The sequence below is a fragment of the Microtus pennsylvanicus genome, chromosome 4 (genome assembly GCF_037038515.1).
Source record: "Microtus pennsylvanicus isolate mMicPen1 chromosome 4, mMicPen1.hap1, whole genome shotgun sequence".
Taxonomy (NCBI): domain Eukaryota; kingdom Metazoa; phylum Chordata; class Mammalia; order Rodentia; family Cricetidae; genus Microtus; species Microtus pennsylvanicus.
In genome coordinates this window covers 104820511-104842727 of record NC_134582.1, presented here as the reverse complement: position 1 = coordinate 104842727, position 22217 = coordinate 104820511, and the positions used below count along the sequence as shown (strand labels likewise).

Genomic DNA, 22217 nt, shown 5'->3' with positions numbered 1-22217 from the left:
TATCACTGCCTAACAGATCATCAACCTATAGCCATTTACAAGAACACACAGCATTGGCCCACATTCCACTCATCAAGAATCCGGCCCTAGCCTCACTGTTTCCTCTGAAGAATGGGTGCCATGAAGAATGCCTCCCCATAGCCCATGTCTTACAGATATCCAAACCTAGTTTGCATTTGCATCTAAAGTTGATTAAACTAGGTCGTTTTGGACACGTTATGCTAACTCTCTTTAACCTTAGTTTGCCCATCTATAAAGTAGGAATCAAAATACTGAAAGATTATAGCCAGGTGTAAACAACCCAATGGCCAGGAGATAAGAAGATCATCATAAACTGTATGGTTGTTTAATTTTGTAAGGATTGATGCATTGGGAACTTCTGCACTGAGCAGAACACCCATAAAGAAACGTACAGAGAACTTGCCCTCTGTGCTAGCATGTTGTGCCATGTAGTTGACCTTTTCCTCCTGGGAAGGAATGTCCACAGGGGAGGGTGAGTGCTCACGGGAAATATGTTGAGAGAAGGGTAACTGGACAATGCAGCTAGAAAGGACAGACTGTCAAAAACCCCTTGGGGCCCACAGCAGAGAGATGAGACCAGGGCTCACCCTTGGATGATCTCTGTAGTCTTGCTGTATCCTTAGGTGGGGTGTGATTTGGCTGCTTGTATTCCAGGCCTGAGGATACTCCAGTTTCCTGGTGCTACATCCCTGGTCCTTGTTGGTCAAGGTTTATACTTCTTATTCTAATGTCCTCACAAAGTGACTGGATCTCAGTTTGGAATGTGATGAATGCACTTGTGGAAGAATTTAATTTTATGCCGGGTGGTGGTGGTGCACGCCTTTAATCCCAGCACTCGGAAGGCAGAGGCAAGCAGATCTCTGTGAGTTCGAGGCCAGCCTGGTCTACAAGAGCTAGTTCCAGGACAGGAACCAAAAAGCTACGGAGAAACCCTGTCTCGAAAATCCAAAAAAAAAAAAAAAAGAATTTAATTTTATGAATTATAACTGCACAATTTATGAATAAGGTAGTTTGACAGATGAGGAAACTGAGGCCTGGTGGGGATTTCCTGCTGAAGGATGGAGGCAGAGTCTAGCCTCAGTGTCTCATATCATAGCCTAGTAACCCACGCTGGCCTGAGATTTACTATAAATGGCCCCAGCTGGCATCGAGCTTGCAGTAGTCTTCCTGCCTCAGCCTCGGAGTGTCACCGCACTCAGCTTCAAAAGATCCTTTTCATGGAACATTTTGTCTGACAGACCCGCCAACACTCCGAAAGCTTTATGCATAATTCAGATCTACACAGGGGCCTTTAAAAGACAAACAAAAACCTTGTTTCTCCCCATCATTGTGAGATCTCTGTCCAAACAAACCCTTGAGTGTCTGTAAGCAGAGGTCTTCCTTCAGCTGGACTTCTCAGTATAACTCCTGCCTTGAGCCTCGAACTCACTCCCCAGCACTGCGCGAAACCCTCCCCCACCTCATCGTTTGTAATGCACTGCTCCTTTTGAGATCCCCAAAGGGCTGGGTGCACAGGTACTCTTGTCTCAGCTAAGATTTCCTCTAAAGCTCCAAGTCCACGGGTCTCGCTCAACTCCCCTGCGGCGGAGTCCTCCGAAGCCGCACCACAAGCTAGTGCCCCGGAGCCTGGCGTGCTTACGATCAGCTGGAGGCAAGCACCCAAGCGCAGCCTGAAGGAGTCGGGCTGAAGGGACCATCAAGCAGCTGTCTCCACCCGGCCCTCCTCCTCTTCCCTCCCCGCGCGGGTGACGCTCCAGCCCCCGCGTGCGCGCCTCCCCGCCGCCCGCTCCGCCGCCGCGCTCGCTCCACGCTCCGCGACCGCGCGTCCGCTCGCCCCGCAACTTCACCCAGCGCCGCGGCAGCTGGAGCGACGCCCGACCGCTGGGGCCACGACTGTCACTCGCGGCCCTTTCCCTGTCGGCTGGAGGAACGGGCGAGCAGCGGCTGTCCACGGAGCCGGAGGTGCAGGGCAGCGAGGGGCGGCGCGTGGGTGCCGAGGTGGTACATGCCACCCGGTACTAAGCGTCTCCGCGCACCAGGAGCGTTCTCTGCAAGTAGGTGCATGCGCCACTTAAAGACATTCTCTGTGTCTGATCTTGCTTTCACCCAGATGAGGTGGATTTGGGGAGGGGTGTCCTGGGCTTGAATGAGCCTGGAGTATTAAGAACCCTTGGGTGTCCGGGCTTCCTCGGTCCTGGCGAGTCTGATGCAGGAGGGGAGGAAAAGGGAAGTTGCTGAGTGAGAGGAGCCACGCACAGGCAGACCCGAAGGGTGTCCCAGACAGTGGAGGGACTGGTTGAGAAGGTTTGAGAAGCCTGTGGCTACGCAGGGCTGGGGCTTGTCAGGGGACAGGGGATCACTGTGATCTAAGAGACAGGAAATAGTATCCCGAGTGTGAAAATCCGCGGGTGGGGTCGTGGGTGAACCCCTGGCTATCGAAAGACTTCTCTGGGCACTCGACAAAGATGGGTGATCCAGCTCAGAGGAACGATCTCAGTTTCCAAGGGCTTCGTGTGCCTCCAGACTGAGCAATTGAGCTTGGCTGGGACCCAGCTGCTTCAAATTGGCCACGTGAAGCCGGGCGGCGAGAACGGGGAAGAAGGGCAAGCCAGAAGAAATGTGTTGCTTTTGATGCTAAACTGTGTTTGGAAAGACTGGGGAACGAGGTCACACCTGGGGACACTCCAGCCCTAGCAGGTGTCTGTGGTATGGAACGAGCCCTCCTGCTTCAGGCTGTTACCTCACAGCTCCCTCCACAGGTTCCTAGGCAGCAGACCCCTCTCTCTGTAAAAGGGAGCAAGGCGGCTTGAAATTCGCTAAGCAGAGCCATTCAGGTGTGAGGAAGTGACAGGACTGTGGACAGTAACAGCTCTTGAGTGAGAAAACAGGGCAAAATCTCAGATAGCCGGTGGGGTGGGGGTGGGGCAGAGTAGGCTCCTCTGCCTGGTCTAGGGGTTCTGGTCTAGGGGGCCACCGAAATGTGGCATGAGTGGCTGTGAAGAAATGTCAGGACTTTAGCCAGGGAAGCAATGTGGTTGTCATAAACACATCAGCTGCCTATCCTCCTGGCTCCCCTTGCAAATATGAGCACCCGCCCATTGTTTCCTGACACAGTCATTTCTTCCTTTTTGGTTTTGTTGTTTTCGTTGTTGGTTGATTGGTTTGTGTGTGTGTGTGTGTGTTGTGTTGTGTTTTGGCGGAGCTTTTTTGTTTTTTGGGGGGGGGCAGGTTTGCCTAGCTCCTCCTCCTTGCCCTCACCCCAGGATTACGGCTAGCCTACTTCTCTTAGAGCAGCCTCTGAGACTCCCATTCATAAGGCTGAGCTCCACCAGAGCCTCTTATCTGCCATTTACAGCAGGAGAGGTCAGGGCACAACTCCCACAGAGACCTAGCATCCTCAATGGCCTCCAGTAATTAATTGGAGCCACCCTCCCTCTCTGGGAATAAAGTGCAGGGGTGTGTGTGCTTGGGGTGACAGCAGCTTGAGGAGGAGGCCTCCCCCTTTCTCTGCTGCTCAATCCAGCCTTCAGCATCAGAGCCTTCTGAGGTCCCACTGGTGGAGATCCAGCCACAGGGGGGACTTTTGCCCTGGACGTTAATACATTTGCCTGTCCAAAAGTTGACTGTACCCAACCATCTGAGAAGGAACATTGGCGAATCTGTTTAGTCAAAACATAGTGCATGTGTTGCTTTTCCAAAAGACCCCCTGAGGGGTGTTGTTGCTCTCTTCCTCTGACACTGTGATGTGAGATGTTTTTGCTCTGTGTGTTTTGTGCTCAGTATAAATATGAAGACATGCCCAAGTAGAGAGAGGAAAAGCTCAAAGTGAGCGGGAGGCCTTGCCGGACATCCTGATTGCCCAAGCACAGGCTCCAGAAATGGCTCCCTTCTGTACCAAACAGGCCAGAAGGAGGTCTTTATGTCTATTGTTTGGGTCTTGGAAGCTATACCTATAATAGCATCCAGGCTTCATTCAGTCTTTGGAATGGGGTCCTGACAGGTGTGATAACTAAATCTTCCTTCACTGACATGAAACTACCCCTACCAGGATGGAACTCAGGGCTCACCTACAGTCTCAACCATATACCTCCTTCTAAACATAACTAAGCCACTTTTGTTATTCTCTTTCTTCCTGCCCCCTCACTCCAACCTGTGGTGTGTGCGTGTGTGTGTGTGTATGCATGCATGTGTTGCGTGTGTGTATTCATTCAGCTGTTTTCCTCCGCCAATCTTCACATTATTTAAGGCAGTCTTGCTAAAGCTGGAGCTCACCAATTCAGCAAGGTTAACTGGCCAGAGAGCTCCAGGGTTTTCCCTGTCTCTGCAGGTTACAGGCATGCACCACCGTTCCCAGCTTTTTACATGGATCCTGGGAATCAAATGCACGTCCCCATGCCTGTGTGGCCATCTCTCCAGCCCCTCTCTGTTACATTTCGAGCTCGGGTACACCCCACCTCTGTTAAGAGAGCCACAGAGAAGGGCAGCTGTGGAGAGTGGACAACATGGCTTTCAGATTTCCCATTTAATGATCAGAGCTTCCTTACAATGGTCCTTTGGGCTCTAGGGTTTGCAAACAAGTGCTTCATTTTAACAGTCATGCATTCAGTGGGTCGGAAAGATTCAAATGCACTCTTACTTTCATTCTGAAGAGAAGCAAGAAGCCTGACACCAGTTTCTTGCTTTCCTTGGAGGGGAATTAGGGGTGGGAGCCAAAGTCGTTTCATCTGCACAATGGGTGCTCCTCAGGCAATGGCAGACTCAGTTTTCCATCCGGGCTTCCTTTGCCTAGCCCTGAGCAGGGCTTCATGCTTGCAAACGGATCTTTTATCAGTCTTATTCTCATGTACCAGGGAAAGCTTGGGGCGGGAGGGGGGGGGCAGCTTGTGTTTGAGGCCATTCAACCAGAAAAGAAAACCAACTGAAATCAGAGGATGGGTCAAGGGAGTAGGGTGGGGGTGGGGCTAGGAGGGACAGAGAAGCAAGTAATTGGTTCCCCAAAGACACCCCTCAGCGTAGAATGGTGTCTTAGGGCAGTTGTCGTGTAAACAGCCCACGATGTGATGATTAGGAAGATTTGTTCAGAAAGGGGAAAGGATTATGAAGCTACACCTCGGTATCCCAGCGGAGCCCTGCTTTTGAGCTTCATTCCTCTCGGCTGTCAAATTGTTTTGTTTCTCAAGACAGCATCCTCCCTCTGAAAACCTCATTGTTATAAGCATGGGAGCCTTGGTGGGGACTCCATGGAACAATCCATCCTATATCTTGAATGAGCTAATTCAGAAATACCCAGGAGTCCTGGTCCCTCTTGTGCGCCTCCCCTCTGAAGCCACAGATTTCCTCTCTGGGCTAACGGTCTTTGTTTGGTTGATTTGGTCACAGTAGACTTATCCCACTTGGGTTGGAAACATTCCCTGAAAATAATAGATGTTTTTCTGAGTGTGGCATCTGTCTAGGAAAGATCTGTTTACTTATAGCTCCTGAAGGGTTTTCCCGCCTTCTGAGGAAACCCAGGCTGCTGTGAAGAGAGGAGGTTCGTCCAGTTTGTTTCATTGTTCTTTGTTTACATGGCACGGGTGGGCATGGCGTGGGGGCGGCTTTGAATGCTCTCACATTCATTACGCTAATGAAAAAGGAAATTAGAATTTTTTTTCACAATGAAATGAGATGCAGTATTTCTATGTTGTCTTCCCTAAGACCAAAATGAGCTCCCAGCCAGAGCAAGAAGTGAGCCTTAAACAAAGGGAATGGCTTTCGCACTCTCTCAAAACAGTGTAAAAAAAAAAAAATTTACACTGTCCTAAAATACATAGAAGAATTGATTGCCAATCACTTTTGATTCTGACGTGGATTTTTTTTTTTTAATCCAGTGTTAAGTAATTTAGGAAAATACTGTTTTTTTTTTCTCCTGCTTATGTGTGTGCTCCCTGAGCTTGGGATCTTGCCAGAGTGAGAGTTCACCTTCAATATTAACTCAGAAAGTATCAATTATAACTTCCAGGAAGCACAATTCAGCAGAGAAGAAGAAAGAACAACTGGGTGACGATATGACATGGTTTGTCCCGTGAGTTAGTCGGTTCTTTGTCATAATAACAAAACATCAGATACAGGGTGCTTGTGAAGGAAATAAAGACTTATTTATTTAGCTCACTACTTAGAAGGCTAAAAGTCTGGATGACCTTATAGAGGGCCTGGTGAGCACCTCTTCTTGTCAGTAGCACCTCATGGCAGATAGTTCTCAGATAAGCAAGTATTAAGAAATGGAGATGTCTTGAACCAGAGACAGGGAGAGTATGGAATGCCACACTCCCTTAAGAGAACGTGCTCCCAGTTAACCTAGGGACCTCCCACAAGGTCCTAGCCTCCAAAAGTTCCACTACTTCCCAGGAATGCCATTCTGGGATCCTAGAAGGACACAGGAACCATACTTAAATCATAGCCCTGAATATATACATGATGTTGCTAGATAGCTTTTGATAGCAACCCCCTTCACTCAGAAGCTTTTAGGGTTTGGATAGGAGGAGGCTGATCACCCTAGGCAAAGAGCTAAGGTAGGTCAGAGAAAGCTGTGCCTCTGGGAAAGATGAATGGACAGGAAGGACAGACTACAGATTAAAAGACCAGGGAGCTCCCTGAGGGCTCCAGGGCAATGTTTGATTTGTTCCTGTGCCCTGGTGGTTTGTACCTACCCAATGGAGGACATCACCTCCTAATTCCCAACTTGGGAACCTAAATTTAAGAGCATGAACCTAAAAGAAGACAGTGAAGGTCAGAGCAGCGAGAAGGCAGGCCTGGCAGGGAAGGCCGCCTGGGAACAGTTGTGAAATTAATAAAAGCGATATCAGAGCAAGAACAACTTACATATAGACGAACAATGTCTCTTAACACTCTTGTGTTTGTGCCTCCCTTTGGGCTTAATGCTACTGGCTTTCCCTTGTGGCCCTGGGAGTTCTCTGTTCCTTCACAAGTTGACTGTACTAAAAGGAACCTGAGGAACAATAGCTACATTGTCCTCAGCTTGTCTACACAGGGCTTCATCCTTCAGGAGGGCTTTTAGAAGGGAGGCGAGGGAAGGAGGAGGCAGAACATTGGGGACGAATACCCAGAGCCAGGACAGAGTCCTGGAGCTAGACCAATTCCCAAGAGGTTAATCCTCACGTGGCATTTGAATTCTTTGGTCTTTGCAATGCATGAAGTTCTTGGATGACCTTGACCTTAACAGTTTCCCTTCCAATTAATGTGTTCCCACACTGGATGCCCTGCTGAGTGACAAGCTCAAGGCTGAGCCTTGAATGACAGGGTCATACCATACTGTTCATTTATAAGTCATTTATTCATAAGGTAGCAGTAGCCATGTGGATATGATCCATGTTCTTCATAAACTGTTGTCCAACTTAGAATTGTCTTGGTGATGCTTCATCCTTGGGGGCAACTGGAGCTTGGAAAAGGGAGAGGTGGACCCCAGTGAACAGACAAACACACAGGGAATCCAGCATTCACCAGGGTTCAGTTGCAGAGAGGAAAATCCAGTCAGCAGAAAGATCCTAAAGTCAAGATGGCTTGCAGAATTATCTGGACAAGAAAGCCAAGGAAATACATATAGGTTACATTCTGTAAGCCACACCTGTAACTGGGCTATAAATGTCCCTACTGTCTGATTTAGTAGCAAGAAGCTGATTTGAGTGAGAGGCCATTGGCATAGCGGGCAGGGGTGGGGTCACTCCCAGGAAGCCACCGCAGAACAAAACAGATTAGTATGGTGGTTGCTCCGGAACAGTATGTGAAATAATGACTTTCTCTCTTTCAAGATGTCCATGCCAAATCTCTGGGGTCTACAGATCCAATTCCCTACATGGCAAAGGAGACTTTGCCCATCCGACCAAGTCAAGGCTTCAGCCATATCCTGGATTGCCACCTGGGCCCAGTCTAATTAATTCAGTCTTTAAAAGCAAAGAAGACAAAATGGCTCTCTGGACGGAAGGTCGGATCCAAAATGATTGCCTTTGAAGTTGAGGGAAGGAGGCGTCAGAGCAGGAATGCAGGAAGCCCCTAGAAGCTAGGAGAGGTAAAGAAACAGAGTTTCCTATACAGGCTCCAGAAAGAAATGTTGGTTTGCCAGTGCCTTGATTTGCATCTAGGGCTATAAGCTCATAAGTGTGTGGTGGTGTTTGATGCCACTAGCTTTGGTATCATGGTTATTGGCTTCAATGACCATAGAAAAGAAACACCCACATCCTCCCACTCACATCTACCTTCAGAGTTCACAGGAGTCTAATGGAGGCTCCTCTTGCAGAGGAAGGGTTTAGCTGCAGAGGATTCTGGGAAAGAGTACTTCCAGTTTCCAGACTTCAGTACAAGAAGGCACCCTAAAGGCTGGGGGCAGTGGTCAACGTGACATTGAATGCCAACCAAGCATAACCCCTGCAGCTGCCACAGGAAGTCGTGACATTGGTGGGTATGTCCGGCATTATAACCATCCTCCAGTGAGGGATGGTAACATTTGGCAGAACACAAGTGGATGCCTGAGATTTTTAGGAAGTTTAACAGATGTTGCTAAGTCATAAAGGTACAATGGGGGTGGGGAGGAAGGAGGCTTCAAATAGCTGCCCAGAGAAGTTACTGTCCAGAGAGTAAGCATATTGAAAAAAAAATCGTTATTAGGGCCAAGTGCTGTCTTGCGGTAGCTCTGCCCTGAGTCACACAGTGTGAATAACCTCAGCATTATCTTCTTCCCCATAAGATGTTCCTACAAAGGAGCACTCTGATGCTCCTCTGAAAGAGAGATGAGGGTCTATGTCTGTGCTTTTAATATTGCAACATTCCTGATCAATAGAGAATATGATCTTTTTTGGTATTAGTTGTTGTTGTTGTCTGAGGTCTCACTAAGCACCCCAGGGTATCCTAGAGCTTGTGCAAGGCCTTGACCTCACAATCATCTTGCCAACTACCCACCAGTTGGAATAATAAGAATATACTCTTATGCCTGGTTTAAGAATATACCTTCTGAAGCTGGAGAGATGGCTCTGTGGTTAGGAGCACTGGTTCCTCTTCCAAAGGACTCAGGTTTAATTCCCAGCACCCACATGGCAGCTCACAACTGTCTTAACTCCAGTTCCAGGGGATCTGACTCCCTCAAACAGACACACGTGTAGGCAAAACACTAATGCACATGAAATAAAACTAAATAAAATTTTTAAAGAAGAATGTATCTTCTAAGCCCAGATCACAAAATGTAATTTTGTGTGTTGTTTTTGTACTTACTATATAGCCCAGGCTGGCGTTGAGCTCACTCACCATTTTGGCCTCAAACTTGAGGTGATCCTCCTGTTTCAGCCTCCTGAGTGCTGGGATTGCAATGGCACAGCACCTGTCCCTAAGAGAGAATTCGGTATCTACTCTGTCATTTGGAACGGCTGAAGCTGGAAGCCAGCATGTGAACTGTCTCAGCTGAGCCTACCTTGCTGTGAGGAAGCCCAAGCTAGCTGACCACATGGGCCTGAGACTTTGAGAAGAGAGAATGGGGTCCCAGTCAGCCATAGCAGCCCTGGTTCTTGATGTCCCATGACCTACTGCCATCTGACTGATAGGACCTGAATCCAGAGCTGTCTTGAAGTTCATGACTCATTGTGGTTGTTTCAGGCCACTGCGTGTGTGGAATGACTAGTCACCTAACAATAAATAACCAGCCTAGTCCTAACAAATGCAGAATGAGGTCAGTGAGGACCCTAGCCTTTTGCTGTTCTCAGATGTCTTTAGTGGGGTAGATAACAGGACAGTGGTCCATGGTAGAACCAACCCAGCTCTAATTCCCATCCTTTCCTCCAGTTCAGTATTGGCTAAGAAACCCGTTTTTTTTCTCCTTTTTCATTTTCTCTCTCCCTCTCTCTTTCCTTTCTTCTCTCCCTCCCCCTCTCTCTCCTTCCCTTCCTCTTTATTTCTCCTTACCTTCCTCTCTCTCCCTCTCTCTCTCCTTCCTTCCCTCCCTCCCCCTCTCCTCCCCTTCCTCTCTCTCCCTCTCTCTCTTAGACAAGATTTTACCCTAGACTCCAGACTGGTCTCAGACTCACAGCAATCATCCTGCCTCAGCCCCCAAAGTGCTGAGATTACAGGTGTGAGCCAGGATGCAGGACTTCATTCTTGAATTTTTCCATGTGGAGCAGATAGTATGCTTTGTGGTTGGTTTTCTGGGGAGGGACAGCTGGAAGGTGGATATGTCCTGGAGGAGGAGTTTCCAACTGGCCAGTCCATGGCACAAATCCTCTTCCATGTTGAAACAGCCAATCTAAATAAAAACCTCATCTATAATATCAATAATAATAGCTATCATTCAATAACACTTCTGATGCTCTAGACATGTGTAGATTCCAGAGAACTTCTTGAAGTTCAGCTTCCCCTGTAGAGTGGCTTTGGGATCATCCTCAAACTAGGGGTCCTCTGAGGAGATGGAAAGAAGAGGAGAAAGAGGGACTGGAAGTGACTTAGCCCTAGAGGTGGTTCCGCAGGCTGGTATCACTGCCCCACCAGACACACTGATTTTTTCCCTTTTCTATGGCTTCTGTTTGTGCCTGCTTCCTTGATGCCTGAAGTTTGATGTTGCTCGACATTAAATCCAAAGTGTTGTTTAGAGTAGTACACAATAATAATCTGAGTGAAGAGACTTTCTGCTTTATTTGGGTGTCTTACAGTTTACAATTCTTACCTCCATTGTCCCATTTCCTTTATTTTGTGTGGCGTGTGTGTGTGTGTGTGTGTGTGTGTGTGTGTGTGTGTGTGTGTATGAACATGCAAACAAATATGTGGAAGTCTGTGGCAGCCAGAGACATCTCCCTCGTCCCTTCTGCAGCTTGTTTTTTGAGACAGGGTCTTGCACTGGCCTGGCACTCATTACTAAGCTAAACTGGCTGGCCTGTAAGACCAGGGATCTTCCTGTCTCCACCTCCTCCTTGCTGGGATTACAGGCACAGAACACCACACATGTGAGTGCAGGGGATTTGAACTCAGGTCCTCATTCTTGAACAGCAAGCTCTTTACCAACTGAACCATCTCCCCAGTCCCTTCCATCATTCATCTCGACATAGAACAACCCAGTGGTGTAATATCAATGCTGCTGCTTTTACAAATTAAAAAAAAAAGTGCAAACCACAGTTCCAGCACTTAGGAAGTGAACGCAGGGGATCAGGAATGCAATGGGATCCTCAGCCACAGAGGGGACTGGAGGGAGTTCGGGGCCAGCCTGGGGCATATGAGACCCAGCCTCAAAAGAAAGGTAAAAGGTAAATGGTTTGCTCCAAAATCTAAATGTTTGTGTGTAGAAAAGGATGCGTGGGCACCCACTCTGACTGCTCCCTGAGGCTCCTCCACCTGTCCTGTCCACCTTACTGGCCTGGGCAGCAAGAGCCTGGCTAAGCTGCAAAGAGTAAGCTGATTTTTTCTGCCCACCTTTCCCCCTCAAAAACTCAACTGTGGCCAAATGTCCAGTGTGGGCCTGAGATGGCCGTTTTTATCTGATGGTCTCAGAGTGCTGTGTTCTATAAAATGGTGGAAGAGGGGTCAGGAATTGCTCCTGTTCAGGCTCCCATGACATAAAAAAAGAAGAAAAGAGTTTGTCCTTTGAATCGTGTCGTCTTGCTCTCCGCCCTAAAATAGGACAGTGACAACGTGTGATGTTCTTTTCCTCTGAGGGTCACTTTCTTTTTTGGGATCTTCATCTTCGGTGTGTGCTTCTCCACAGTGAGATGTTTCCCAGATGTTTTCTTGTTTGTTTGTTTTGCTTTCTGTTGCAAAAGAAAAAAAAAGGCCCATCTCTACTGGTGGAAGAAAATAGCCACAAGAAGAAGCTAGCGGATGACATTAGATGGTTCCCTAAGTGTGACCATAGTTGTCAAACTGGAGATACTAAGTGAAAGATGGGGGGGGGGGGCGTAGATAGTGCTTCCTCCTTCAGTCTTTTATGATCTAGTTGGGAAAAATAAATCTGACTAAACCGTGCATAGACGTTTTTATTTTTAAAAACTATTTTTAGTATTAATTTATGTGTGCCACCATATGTGGCAGAGGATTGTTAACGTGACTGCAGATGCCCTTGGAGAGGTGGACAGTCCCCTGGAGCTGGAGTTACAGGCTATGCGAGCCACCCCATGGTGGTGCTGAGACCCTCTCAGGAAGAGTGTGCACTAGCTGCTGCACCATCTCTCTGGTCCCCATGTAAGTTTCCATATAGTAAAAACAATCACTCAGGACACAGGGGAAGTGCGGTCACCACAGCATTGATGGTCAAATTGGGCTACACAGCAAACCCCACCCCCAAAAAAGAAAAGAGAGAGAGAGAGGGAAGAGGAGGAAGAGAATAAAAGGAGGAGGAGGGGAGCAATAAACACAAATCTTAAGTGACAGCTTCGTGCATATATATTTCATGTTGAATGTTGACACAAATCCTCTTCCATGTTGAAACAGCCAATCTAAATAAAAACCTCATCTATAATATCAATAATAATAGCTATCATTCAATAACACTTCTGATGCTCTAGACATGTGTATTAACTCATCAAGTCTTCGTGATAAACCTGCAGGAATTGCTTTCACCACCTGATAGATGATAAAATGTTGGCTTTGAAAAACTATTAAAATGCAAGCAGCCCAGTTTTAAACCTAGGCCAGGTGGGATCCAAGTCCAGGCGATGGCAAGGAATATAAATACACAAAACCTCCAAAAGCAGAGCTACGGTTCCCACAGCAACTGGCAGTCAGGCGGAAGCTGAGAGAGCCAGGGTTCTCCCACGTAGCTCAGCTGGGTTGTGGCTGTCAGGTCTTTTGGCTTGGCAACTCCAATCTCAGACTGTCCACGTGGGCTGAGGTTCTCTGGCTCTTCCAGAGTCTATTGCAACCACAGAGAAGCGTCTCCACATTATCAAGGGGCTCAGTGCCTGCAAAGGTACCCCCATTGGAGTGAAATGGGCACTTTCTCTACTGCATTGTTGACAATGTATCCTGGGAAACCTGGGAAACAATGCCACCCTGGAGCACCTGACTGACAGTCTCTCAGATGAGCCTCAGAGGTCTGAACCAGCGCAGAGCAGGAGGGGGAATGGAGAAAAAAAAAAAGAAGAAAAGGAATCATTCCTTTCCTTAGGTGGGAAGGTTTATTATTGGCTCCATGTCCTCATGTAGAATATCCCTTGATCAATTTTGTCTTAATTACTGAATGTAGGAAAACAAGACCATTGTTAATTTATGTGGCTTTAATTTATGCATCAGAGAATTACACAGGATAATTACCTGCAGTCGAAGAAAAATGAATACTGTCAAATCTGATTAATACACGCTCAATTTACCCTTCTGTGTCTTTATCCAAAAAGATTTAAAGTAATAATAACCAACCTAAATGACATGCAAAATCAAATTGGTTTGTGAAGCAGAAGTATTTTCTGGTATATACCCTTTGATTTGCATCACAAATAGAGTTCTCTGATTGAGACTGGCTAGATTTGAATATTATTTCTAGAACAATAGCTGTGATTCACCAATTTAATGTGTATTTGATCTTTTCCAGAAGTTTCCATTTTTCAAATCAGCACAAGACAAGTTGTCTTCATGGGCGGGCTCCCTACGAGCCCAAGTATAATTTCTCTTCTGAGAATAACGTGGTAGGATGGATGCCGATTTCCCTTATCAAGAGTTATGTAGTCTTTCCAGTTACAATCAGTAACTGCTTCCCACATTGCCCCAGCACCTCCACAAAGCAGTGGCTTCCAAAATCTAAAACTCAAACAAGCAGCCGGAACAAATTATGGGTCCATAAAAGCACTCAGATGGAAATTTCCTGATGACTTGAGTCAGGCTGAGAAAGCCTCCGTGAACTCATCCCTGGGATGGAGAGGAGACCAGGGCTAGGACAGAGCTGCCTGAAAACGGGGCTTGCACACATATCATCACAGCACTCAGAAGTGAAAGAGGAAGGGCTGTGCGTTTGAGGCCGGCCCCCTTTATATTGCAAGTTCCTGACCAGTTAACGATACAAAGCGAGATTCTGTCTCAATAAACCAAAGCAGATACCAAAGAGCCTCGAAGCTGCAGAGATAGCTTGGCATAGAGGGCACTGTGGGGCTGGCTTGATCCCCATCACCAAATTAAATAAGGATCAAAAGTCTTGCTCTGATTCGATGGCAGGATCTGCTCTGAGCTTCTTTACAGCCAGGCAAAAAGGGCAACATAGCAAGTTATTACTTAAGTGGTTGCTATCAGAAAGGGGTGTGTGTGTGTATAGTATATGTGTACATATATATATGTGTGTGTGTGTGTGTGTGTGTGTGTGTGTGAGAGAGAGAGAGAGAGAGAGAGAGAGAGAGAGAGATATGTATGTATGTGTATATGTATATGTGTGTGTGTGTGTGTGTGTATGTGTGTATATGTATATGTCAGTTCCTTGGAGGGAAACCCTTTCTAGTGATGTATTGTAAAAGTGTCTTAATGAAGGAAATCAATGGAGCAAGGTCCAAAGACAATGGTCTGGTCTTCACTCTTGCTTTCCTATCTCTCCCTGAAGCTCTCCCAAGATCTAAAAATGACAAGGGAAAAAAATATTATAAAAAGAAAAAGAAATGTCTCTATTTGGCTATCAATTACCCTTTTTTTGGAAAAAGCAATGTAATTTCACCTAAGCCAAAAATTACTTACCATAATGAGATCAGCAAATATTAGCAGGAGGCGTTAAAGACAGTTGACCCTCACTGGGAGCCTGAACTGTGTGGCCACAGCTGCTCAGTGGTCTCCTGACTGCCAGAATTTGTCACTTGGGACTTTTAAGTTCTGGAAAGACCAAATTGATGAGCAAAACACAGAGACGTGTTAAAGCAGACAGTTATTGCTAGGCAAGGTCCTTTGTCTCTGCAGTCTGGACTTTGGTGATGGTGATGATGTGAACAGCAGGCACTGGTTTATCTGAGCATCTATTTGGTGCCTAGCTTTCCACTTGGCAGGTTTGATGTCTCTTTAATCCTCAGACATTAGGATACAAATGTTACGATCAACATCTTACAGAGGAAGCCAACTAGAGGGCAGCTTTTCCAAAGAAAGGACCCACAGCAATAGTGTGACTGCAGATGGGTGGCCCCCACACTGTGTGTGTGTTCTTAGCCTTGCAGATTGGCAACTTTCTTGTTTTCACTCCCTACCTCTTCCTGCCTGTTATTAAAGGCACGGACTGTGATATCACCAAGTCTGTGCACTCAGGGCCTCTATCAGTGAGAGCTACGGTTACTCAAGAGAGAGGACTGGACACGTGTGTGAAGCCAACCTGATTTTGCATACTCTGAGAAGAATGCTCTGCTTCAACAGTTTGTGCTGATTCTGGAGCTGCTAGGGAAAGCACGGTTGGCGAATGCGATACTTGCTCTTTCCTGCTGTGAATATTAATTGTGTCACCCCCACCCCATCCCCAGTGCTGCTCTAGAGGGTGGCAGAACCGTTGGGGGAGCGGCGCAGTGACAGGCTGTGGCCAGCCACCTGTCCAAGTGGTGGCCTCTCCTCTCTTGGCCCTGAATACCCAAGTCTGAACAGTTGGAGAGCATCTGCTCCCAGAGCTGGAACACCCGCACTGCTGACTCGAAAACAATAGGCCCAGCCAGCCAAATAATATATTTTTGGTACAGAGAAAAATCCTATCCCTCCTAGGGATCAAAATACATTCTTATGAGAATGTGTGTCATTTTTTTTTTTAAAGAAGTTGCCTGGTTCCCATTCTGAATTTGACTTCCCATTTGACTGTCTTCAACGCCTACATTCAACGCCTTCAGGACTTTCAATTCCAGAGTCTGGAATGAGGTTTCAGAAGCACGCAACATGAATGCGTCCTTCAAAAAAGAAAATGTTCATGCCAGCCGACTGCCTGAGGGTGTTCACTGAAAACCTGACAAATGGTACTAGGGAACAGGGAATCTGAAAGCTTTCCTGCTCACAATCCCTCTTCGCCAGAGAAAGATGTATGCGCCCCCAGGCATATAGGTATACAAAATAAGACTAGAAATCAGATGTTCACTGATAATAAATCATAGTTTCATTTTAATGCAATCCCTTTGGGGACTGGAGAAACGGCTCAGTGGTTACGAGCACATATTGCTCTTGCAGAGGACCCTAGTTCCATTCTCAGCACCCACATCTGGCCAGACACAACCACCTGTAATTCCAGCTCCAGCCGATCTAACATCTCTGGCCTCTGTTATGGGCACTTACACTCATGTATACATACACACACACACACACAAGTATATACAATTAAAAATAATAAAAAGTAGATCTTGAAAGAAATCCCTTCATAAACATGTATTTTGCCATTTCTTGGTGAAAACAGACTTGCATACTAAGAATATGAATTGCTTGTTTAGTCAAATAAGGAATTAAACACTGGCAGAATATTGGATTCTGTAAAACAGAGCTTCTTCAGTAGCTCTGAGTAGACCAGGATTTTGATTTTATGATCATGAGTGCTGAGAACATCACTTTTCAGGCCTATGTAGCACTGAAGGGCAGAAGTATGTTTAGGGCCATTTCAGAAATTGCTAGAAGTCTAGTAAAGACTTGCAAATTCTTTACAAGAATCTTACAGTAAAGTTGGCATCAGATGGCTAGAGATTGTTAAGAACTCAGAGATCATATGTAGCTCTGCCTTCTACCGCCTGCGTACATGAAGAAAACCTAAGCCATAGGAAGAGATTTTAAAAATCTACACCCGAGTCCCCATCCAGATCACCTAAGTTGGACCTTCTGGGAATGAGTGTCAAACTACAATGTTTTGAAAAGAATCTCCCCAAAGAATTCTAACATGCAGCAGGTTTGGAGGATGCTTTCTTAGCTGAGGTTGAGCTATAGGGTCCTTATTTTAGAACAGGTAGGCCCAGTAATTGAGTTCCTAAGAATGCATGTGACTTTCCGGACTTAACCACAAGCTGTTAGGTACCCCTTGAGCAGCGAGATTAGTCTGTTTATTTTTGCTGAATCTAAAATGTTGTTAGCAACCGCACTGAACCATCCACACTTAATAGGCAACCTCATGGTAGGGAATGGTTAGAGAATAAAGGAATAAAGTTCAGGGAAACCGTATGAGACCCACGTTGTCTTCTGAGCCATAGAGCAATGGTTTAGTATAGACTGATGTCTGTAGGCTGGCAATCCTGCAGAAGGGCAGGCATTGGTGGCTCATGCCTTTAATCCTAGCACTTGGGTGGCAGAGGCAGGTGGATTTCTGTGAGTTCGAGGCCAACCTGGTCTGCTGAGCTAGTTACAGGACAGCTAGGGCTGATACACAGAGAAACGCTGTCTCAGAAAACAACACAAAAAGGAAAGGAAAAAGAAAATGAAAAAGAAAAGGAAAGGAAGGAGGGAGGGAGGAAGGGAGGAAAGAAGGAAGGAAGGAAGGAAGGAAGGAAGGAAGGAAGGAAGGAAGGAAGGAAGGAAGATAGGTAGGCATAATGGTGCACAGCTATAATCCCAGCTTTCCAGAAGTGGAGACAGGAAGATTGGGAGTTCAAGCTCATCTTTGGCTACATAGGAAATTCAAAACTTGCTTGGACTAAAGGAGACCCTTCCTGGCAGGGGGTGGGGAGGGCAGAGAAGAGACAATAAAAACGTGAAAGTTGTAGAATTTGTGTATTTCAGTAAGGAACAGTAGAGATGAAGGGTAACAGGACCTGGCTGCTTCTGCTTTGTTTTGCCATCCATCTTCTTGGGACAATTGCCCGAAGGCCAATTTCCTTATATGTGGAAGAATGCTAATAACTATCCCTTGTAATTCACAGGCTCTGTGATGCCAAAGTACTTGAGAACATCAGGCTACATTCACGAGCTATGGTGAAGAACTGGGCTCATCACTGAGACCCTTGACTAATGTGTGAGATATGAACAGCCATGTCACCACCAAGACAGAAGCCATTCTTTCTGTTGATTTTGATATCCACTGGGCTGCTTAGTCCTAAAAGAATTTGGTCCCAGACTCTTTAGAAATTCAATATAATAGAGCATACCTCAATCACATAGCCTGAACAACTGACTTTCCTACACAGAAAATACATCTTCATTTTGGTTTTTGCAGAACTGATAGGCAGCCAGCCTGCTCAGAGTATGTGTGTTTCTGCAAGTCCTGTCAACATGAGACCTCAGGGTCCTCTTATCTGTGGCTGAAGTCCTAGGAAACTCCCACGTGCTCCTGGAGCCCAGGAGCTGCATCGGGGCCTCCCTAATGGCACTTCCCAACTCTGTTGGTCTGTGCCAAGTCTGAGAGCAATGGTCCCAAGCTTGGGCTTTCTATGTTTATACAGATGTCAGCCCACGTAGAGTAGAAAATTATACAGATATGGAACTCATTAAAGTCAGCTCATTTTACCCCCACTGTGACTTCTTGTTTACTTTGAAGTTCTATAGGGTAGGTCCATCAGTCTAAAATGCCAAGCCAGTTCTCCCTCCTCGAGAGAAAATAGACAAAGCCCCCTCGCTGTGGATTTACCTTCATTGGCTGTGCATCTGGGGGTGCAACAGGATTGCATGCATTACCTTTATCTTTGGTCCTCTGCTCTTATACTCACTGTGCCCTGATGGACTCAGAAGAATGATAAAGGTTAAGAAGTCTGGTGGAGAGGAGATATATCTTAGATGGGTGGCTCCTAAAGGGACCCAGAGTTAGACCTCTGGCCCCCACATACACCCCCCCCCACACACACACGAGCACACACACAATTAAATAAGTAAAATTAATTATTCAAACATACATATAAGTAGAATGCAGAGGGCAAATCCCCAAATATCCATCATTAAAGATTTCTTTTCTTTCATATATTTACCCCATGAATCTCTAGTTTTTATGACTGTGGAAGCTAAACCAGATCTCGTGATTACACACTTCAGTGTGCAGCTTGAAGCTACAGATTTTTTTTTTCTTTTGGATATTCCAGTCTTATCCCATACCCTTCCTATTGTCTAGTATCTAAACTGTATTAAATGCCCCCAAGCATCTCAAAACTGACTCCTTATTAACTTGTCATCATGATGAAAAGAAAGGCCAGGTATCGTAGCATGAGGCCTGAACCCCCAGAAAGGAAAACGGTCCTTCAGATGATCTTGTGTGGTCCAGTGGACCGAGCGCATGCTGTGACAATGGCAGGGGTATAGGAGAGAGCACCATTTGAAGACAGTGATAGGGAGGTAATCAAGCTGCCCGTAGGACTTCCAGAAGCCTTTGGAGAAGACATCCAGCCTCTCAGCTTCCTAATCCATAAAGTGGATGTGATGCCTATCTAGGTAACTAGGCAAAAGACAATAACTAGGCAACCCAAGCATCTCAGTGATTGAGAGGCTGAGAAAGGAGGATCACTGCAAGTTCTTAACCAGCCTGAGTTACAGGCTGTCTCTGTCTGTCTCTCTGTGTGTGTGTTATAAGCATGGAAGAAAGAAGCTTATTCTAGCCCAGGTATCAGGCTGGCATGACTGTAGGAGTTCTGTGGGCTCAAGAGGGACAGTGTGACAAGGCCTTCTTAGCTCGCTTACAAGCAATATGGCTTCCACATGTGAACCAATTAGCCTCTCATGTATTCCTTTGTCTATGGTGCTGAGGATTTTCCCTGTGTCGTTAGATCCAGTGCTGAGTTCATAAACTGTATTCCTCCTTTACACTCCGCTGTTCTTAAAGCTTAAGAGATGGGCTTTTGCCTTATTGCTGTTCTACAGCTTCGTATCCTTTGAACAAAACATAGGATGCTAAGAAATCACTGGAAACCCTCAGTGTCCAAAAGGAAGGCACATTATTCTGCTTGCGGATCATCTGTGCTCTTGCACATAGCTGCTCTGCATTCTGATGATAAATAATTTGGCTTTGTCAGCCAAGAATAACTGCAGATGTTCTGCACCCGGCCACCTCTTGGTATGCAGCAGCAAGGACCAGCAGAAACCACCCCAATTACAGCAGATTAGTGTGCTAAAATTACCACAAAGAGCATGTGTACAAGCCTATGGGAAGCCACTTAACTTTGAACCTGCTGGCATATGGCAGCACACACACAGACACACCACACACACAGACACACCACACACACAGACACACACACACATACACACCACACACACAGACACACCACACACACAGACACACCACACACACAGACACACCACACACACAGACACACCACACACACAGACACACCACACACACAGACACACCACACACACAGACACACACACACAGACACACCACACACACAGACACACCACACACACAGACACAGCACACACAGAGACACACCACACACAGAGACACACCACACACACAGACACAGCACACACAGAGACACACCACACACAGAGACACACCACACGCACAGACACACCACACGCACAGACACACCACACACAGAGACACACCACACGCACAGACACACCACACGCACAGACACACCACACGCACAGACACACCACACGCACAGACACACCACACGCACAGACACACCACACGCACAGACACACCACACGCACAGACACACCACACGCACAGACACACCACACGCACAGACACACCACACGCACAGACACACCACACGCACAGACACACCACACGCACAGACACACCACACGCACAGACACACCACACGCACAGACACACCACACGCACAGACACACCACACGCACAGACACAGCACACGCACAGACACACCACACGCACAGACACACCACACGCACAGACACACCACACGCACAGACACACCACACGCACAGACACACCACACACAGAGACACACCACACGCACAGACACACCACACGCACAGACACACCACACGCACAGACACACCACACGCACAGACACACCACACGCACAGACACACCACACGCACAGACACACCACACGCACAGACACACCACACGCACAGACACACCACACGCACAGACACACCACACGCACAGACACAGCACACGCACAGACACACCACACGCACAGACACACCACACGCACAGACACACCACACGCACAGACACAGCACACACACAGACACACCACACGCACAGACACACCACACGCACAGACACACCACACGCACAGACACACCACACACACAGACACACACACACAGACACACCACACACACAGACACACCACACACACAGACACACCACACACACAGACACACCACACACACAGACACACCACACACACAGACACACCACACACACAGACACACCACACACACAGCCTCGCCTCAGACTAGCATAGAGGTGCACACCTTTAATTCCAGCTCTCAGAAGGCAAAGGCAGGTGGATCTCTGTGAGTTCAAGGTCAGCATGGTCTACACAGTGAGTTCCAGAACAGCCAGAGCTACATAGTGAGACCCTGTCTTTAAATAAGAAGGACTAACTCTGAAGCTAGGTTACTCTGCATTTAAGCAGTTTGTTAGTATTTTCCTCTATCTTTTTTCCCTTTTTTTTTTTTTTTTGGTCTGTTATCCTTCATTTAATAATAATTAACATGACTTCAAATAAAGACTACAGCTTTTAGAAGAAGGTAGATTATCATCCAGATTTATTTCAAGACAGAAAATTAGTTGAACGCAGCAGATATCCCTACTTTCTCTTAATGTCTGCTGAATGGAAGAGCCGACCTTCAACTGACTCAAGCCTTAGCGGAGATGTAATCCTATTTGTGTGGCACTGAGAGAAATTGGAATGCCTGATCTGGGTGTGGTGGCTCACACCTGTAATCAAGTCATTGAGGCATTTAGGAGACTAAGGCAGAAGGAGTGTCCTGAGTTTAGAGTCAGTCTGCACTACAAAGTGAATTCCGGGCCATCCCTGAGCTAAAAAGAGGAACAGTCGCCTCAGAAGAAAGAGAGAAAATTAAATGTCAAAGCAAGCAAGCATTTCTATGTGTTTATCAAACGGTAGTCTGATCACAAGTGGGCATGGTTTGCGGTACACACTCACGCCAACACCAGCATCCCTCTGTCGGCTGTTACCTTCCATAATTCTGAGTTTCAATAAGCCTCGGTTACTAGAGATTTAGATTTACATGAGCAGATCATTCCAATAATATTGAAATCAATCGGAATACACTGATTCTGACTCCTGGAAACTACCTGCTGTACTCAAGAACATGGATTAGGTCCGAGAGCTGGCTGAGCAGTAAGAGCGTCTGCTCCTGTGGATCCAAGTCGTGCTCCCGGCACCCAC

At 46.8% G+C, this 22217-nt stretch overlaps 1 protein-coding gene across 6 annotated transcripts in view; it reads left to right on the top strand.

Moving 5' to 3' along the window:
* The window catches only part of Ripor2 (RHO family interacting cell polarization regulator 2), a 110594-nt gene that overhangs the window by 21737 nt on the left and 66640 nt on the right, over positions 1–22217 (top strand). The window contains exon 1 of one of the 6 annotated variants that reach the window (XM_075970026.1): positions 1823–2075. The exons of 2 other annotated variants lie outside the window; for them this stretch is intronic. In XM_075970026.1, coding sequence (XP_075826141.1) covers positions 2027–2075 — 49 coding nt within the window. In that variant the 5' untranslated portion in view covers positions 1823–2026. Of the gene's footprint in view, positions 1–1822; positions 2076–22217 lie in introns of those variants that run through there. 3 more of the 6 variants (XM_075970029.1, XM_075970027.1, XM_075970025.1) reach the window with 3 other exon arrangements.